The sequence below is a fragment of the Talpa europaea genome (genome assembly GCF_964194135.1).
Source record: "Talpa europaea genome assembly, chromosome: 11".
NCBI classification, from domain to species: Eukaryota; Metazoa; Chordata; class Mammalia; order Eulipotyphla; family Talpidae; genus Talpa; species Talpa europaea.
In genome coordinates this window covers 38,886,503-38,891,399 of record NC_140078.1, presented here as the reverse complement: position 1 = coordinate 38,891,399, position 4,897 = coordinate 38,886,503, and the positions used below count along the sequence as shown (strand labels likewise).

General features: G+C 47.1%; 1 protein-coding gene across 1 annotated transcript; it reads right to left on the bottom strand.

The window, feature by feature from the left end:
- LOC311180047 (cystatin-like 1) lies at nt 1–4,271 on the bottom strand (the record flags this gene model as incomplete). The annotated part of the gene is made up of 3 exons (XM_084247723.1): nt 1–84; nt 827–937; nt 4,050–4,271. The coding sequence occupies 3 exons, from the start codon at nt 4,269–4,271 to the stop codon at nt 1–3; spliced, it is 417 nt and encodes a 138-aa protein (XP_084103849.1).
- Nucleotides 4,272–4,897: the final 626 nt, after the last annotated feature.

Sequence of the window (4,897 nt, the reverse complement as noted above, 5' to 3'; positions counted from 1 at the left end):
TTAGGCCTCCAGACAGGAGTTGTTCCAGAGCTCGTAAAACTTTATCCAGGGCACAGTATATAGCAAGAAATCACAAATGAAACTCTGTGGGAGGATTGAAAAAACAGACAATCAGCTTTCAGCGAAAAATGTTTTGAAGGTGAATAAAAACCTGCCCCCACCCCCCATGCCCTCACCTGGGGAGTCTAGACCCGTCAGTGTGACTGCGCACTGAGCACATTGGGGCTGGGGGCCATCTGCCAGCAGTCACATGTCAGGGGCAGAAGGGGACCAAGCCCCAGCCAGGAGAGTCACCCTGTGCTCCCCCTGCCAAGCCACTGGAGCCAGCAGTCCCCGAGGGACCCTGAGATGAAGGCAGGGCAGGCAGCTCAACACAGTGACATTGCCCCAATGCCCACCTTCCTGCAGCTGACCTGGGCCCAGGGAAAGACCTTAGTGTCTGCCTTGCAGGTGGTGGCACCAGGAGTGCAGGAAGGGGCAGGTGAGATTGGAAGAAAAAGAGGAAACTGGACTGCCCCTCTGGGTCCTGGAGAGTGTGAGCCCAGACCAGAACGCAGCCGCAAGGAAAATACACTGCTGCCGCCTGGAGGCCTGGAGTGGATCACTGGGCAGGAGTCCAGGGGCACCGAGGCCTGGGGCAGGGGCTGTGCCATCAACTAGAGAGCCTCCCTACAACCCCAGGATGCCTCTGATCCCGATGGTCAGGCCCAGCCTTGCCTCTCCTAATCCACACAATAGGAAAAGCTATCCATGTCCGATTACTCTCATTTTTTTTACTTTTCCTCTCTTGATCATGAGTCCTTCTCAACTGAATGCTACCACACACCTTTTTCAGCCCCTTGCTTTGAAAGCGGCAAGGCTGACTTTTCTTCTCATTCCTCTTGCATTTGGTCCGGCTAATCTTCACTGTGATCAGATACTCCACTCCTGTTGTCAGCTACCAAAAGGAAAGTCGCAGTTAGCTTTGACTCCGCACATCCAGCCACTGGCTCTCTCCAAGAAAATCTAGGGCAGAGGGAGGAGTCCCAGGAACCACAGTCCCTGTTCAAGCACATCTGCCAAAAGCCTGGCTCTTGGAGAATGTGTCGTGGCAGCTCAGTCCCCACTGTGTGCTGAGCCCATTCCCCTGCTTTGGATTTACTCACTGTCTGTTTTTGGGCTAAGGGAGACAACACTTGAGTTTTGTTGCCCAGCAACCACAGAATAACCCCCCGATTTCACAGGGCCACATCTGGTCCATGTCCTCCTCTCTTCTCTCCTTCCCAAGCAACCTGATGGGGGGTACTTGAGCAACACATCAATCAACATTGGCTTAAGAATTCAAGTGATTTGGGGGGCACAATCCCCATCTACTAAGGCAGGGGGCATTGAGCCAGTGATTGGCAGTCTTAGTTTCCTCATCTCGAAAATGGGGAGAACAGTAACAATTTCCAACTTGGGTGTATGTGAATGTTCACTGCTTAAACCACGGACAGTGCAGGCCAAGGTTATTTCTATTGTGATTTGTCTTCTTTTACTCCTGTCTAAGAGTGAGACTGCAAAAATGCCAGGGATAAAGACTGGAGGAAGACTTTTGTGGCAGAGAAGCAGCATGTCCAGAAGTGAATCTCCAGCAATTGGTTTGGTGATTACTGTTACCCTTTGGAAAGTGGCTTGGAAAACTGTTACCGTTGGAAATTGCTACCCATTGGAAAAAGAGCTGGCTTCTCCACGTAGACATGTGGATTAGAGAGGTCTGCACTGAAGTAGAACAGCTTCCAGAACCTCCCTGCTTTCTCCTCTCAATGACAACGACCACAGCAAAGGAGAAGGCTTGGCACTCTCTGGAGTGGCAGTAGAGGGAGAAATGCTTACACTGGCGGCAGGAGGAGAACACCCCAGAAAACCTCAGGAGAGGGCAGCTGGGCAACCACCATTTGACACCAGGGTCCATGGCAGAGCCTCAGGCTGCAGGGACTCCCCGCCCTGCTGCCATCTTGCAGGGCTTGGGCACACTCTGTAAATGGAGACCCCAAAACATTGACTATCAATTTAACACTCCAATGTGAGAAGTGTTTTCTTACTCATTATCAAACTTAATCGATATTATTAGAAATAATCATAATAATACAAATGTGTCCACTAGTACCTGTTTTTTTTAATTGGTGATATTGCATCATAATATTAAGTATTAGGATTGCATTGCTGAGAATAAATGTGTACATACATACAGCAGTAAGTTCACCACTAAATATCCAATTCTATGTTTTATCCTGCGATGATCCCCCTTGTCCTGATTTACCAACCCCATTTCCCATTCCATTAGAGTAACCACTAACTGGTCATATAGTACAAATTTATTTTGTCTCATTTACTTTGTTTTCTCTATTTACCACGGAGGAGTAAAATCATATGATGTTTGTCTTTCTCCATCTGGCTTATTTCACTAAGTGTAATTCTCTCTAGTCCACAGTCATGCAGAAGCAGGTGTGGGGATACTCAGGGACTGCTCTCCCAAATCACCCAGCTATCAAGGGGTACACGTAAACTGTCCACTCATCCATTTGAATAGCATTAACAGTTTATTCATTAGCAATTTTTTTAGAGGTAACGATTTACCACAATGGATTGATTTCACAAGATAAGCATTGGATTCTCATACCTTAGAAAGAACAAGCCACCTTTGATAAGAACTTTGGTGGATGGACGCCACCTTATGGCCAAGTCACCTCAATACTCTTGACTCTGCTGAACCACCATCTTGCAGCAAGAGTGCATGAGAGAGAGAGGGACAGCCTGCAATGTGGGGAGTTCTTTCTATCACACTGATCTGCATCTCTGTCCCCACCTGGGCTGGTTTCTCCAGTTTCTGCTTCTGTTCTATCTGGTCATATCCTTTTTCTCCTTGTCAATTATTTTTTTCTGAATCTGGCAATAAGATGTCTTATTGCCTCTCCCTGACATATAATTTATTATCTGATCTTGAGGGAAAATTGAACCACAAAAGTGGTTTTTAGTTTTTCTTTCCTCTCTCATCTTGAATTGACATGGTTCAAAAAAAAAAAAAAGTAAAAAGAGAGATAATAGGTTGAGCCTATGCCTCATTCCCCAGCTCTCCTCCCTTAATAAACATTCTCCCATAATTCCAAGTTTCTGTAGCATACAGTTAGAGCCCTCTGTTTAATTCAAGATTTCTGTAGAGCACAGGTAAAAGTCATCTGTGCAATTCCGGATTTCTATAGAACAGTTCAAGACCCTCTGTGTAATTCCAGGTTTCTAAGAGAGTGCCACGAAACCTTCTGCGTAATGTCAGAGTACTGTAGAGCAGAGGCAAGGTCTACACTTCAATTTTCAGTCCCAAACATTGAAAAAAGATACTGTTGAAGGGAACCTACAAAGAATGATTATATTTTGGCAAGTGAAACCATTAAAGAAAACATAATCATCCTTTTCTGCTGTCACTCTAGTAGGCCCTAATTTTAAAATGAAAGATTTTTCCCAAGAAGAACAATTGAGACTTTCAAGGGAAATTTTTGCTTCAAAGTGTCACGGAGGGCCTCTCTAGTGGCACAGGGGTTAAAGTTCCAGCACTATCAAAGTATCATCAGCCACCGCAGCATGAGTTTGATCACTGACCAGGGAGCTAATCCACAGGATGGAGCAGACCTCTCCTGTCTCACCCACTGCTCCCTTCAGCAGTGTATTTCAGTGGATATGTTCCATACTCTGTCTCTGGTGAATCCTCTCTCCCACCCATCCCCATACCTCTGGCCTAGACCCCAGGTCTAGTATGCATAAGTAAGTAAAATAAATCTTTAAATCTTAAAAAAAAAAAAAAGTGTCACAGAGTTAGGGTTCCACTCCAGCCCTTAGACTAGAGTTTTGCAAGGATTGCTAAGGCAACACTGGAGTCTGAACAACTCTAAATCACACCATTTCAGTGAAGCCACCCCCACTGCAACTTGGTGAAGCCATTGCTTGGTTCTTCTGGGAACCATCCTGTGACCTCATGTGTCCGAATAGGTAAGCATGGAGGCAATGTCCATGTGCAGAGAAAATGAGTCACATACCTGCACCTGACTTCGGAGTAGCTTGTCAACTTGAAATAAGTAGGTATCATTGCTAGCGTTGTTGTAACTTTCAATGAAGAAGCTGAGTGTTGAATTCATGTTTTTCTTGCTCATGGGCTTCTCCTGAAACCCTTTCCATTCTTCAAAGTGACTCATCGTGGCCGCCAGGATAAAGGCAGTCAGCAGCAGCAGCAGGGGATTCCTCCAGCATCCAACTGCCATCTCTGTAGCCCCAGAAACCTCCTATCCACTGTAACTTTTGGAGTCGGTGGGATCCCAGTGGTCACTCTCCCAAGGAGAAAGATGCCTGCCTGCATTTAAATAGAGATTGACACTTGAACCTGAGCCTCATCCTTCAAGGCCTTGACCACAATTTGACCAAAGCCCAACTGGGGAAATCTGCCTGTATGGCTGCTCATCCCACTCTCAGGTAGATTCATTTTCAACAACTTTGTGACACCTGGTAATTCAGCAAGTAAAATTTCTAAATATTTGCCAGAGTGGATGAGACCCTGCCTCTGCCTTCACACCTATTGAGGAAGAAAGCTCCAGGGCATTCCCTCCCACTGTTATGATTAAGAGCTGATGTTTTGGGGCCTCCCCGGTGGCGCAACGGTTGAGTGCTGGGTTGCGAAGCTGCCCGCTGCCTCTGCAGCGCCGGTTCGATCCCCGGCTGCTCCCCGGCCACCAGAGGAGGGTCCCGCATGGCGCGCAGACCTCTCCTGCCGCCCGCTGCTCCCCTCAGCAGTGTACTTCGGTCCTTCTGCCTGCTCTGCTCCCCACTCTGGCTCTGGTGAATTCTCTCACCCTCCCGCGCTTCTGACTGTACCCAGTGCTTGTAAAAATAA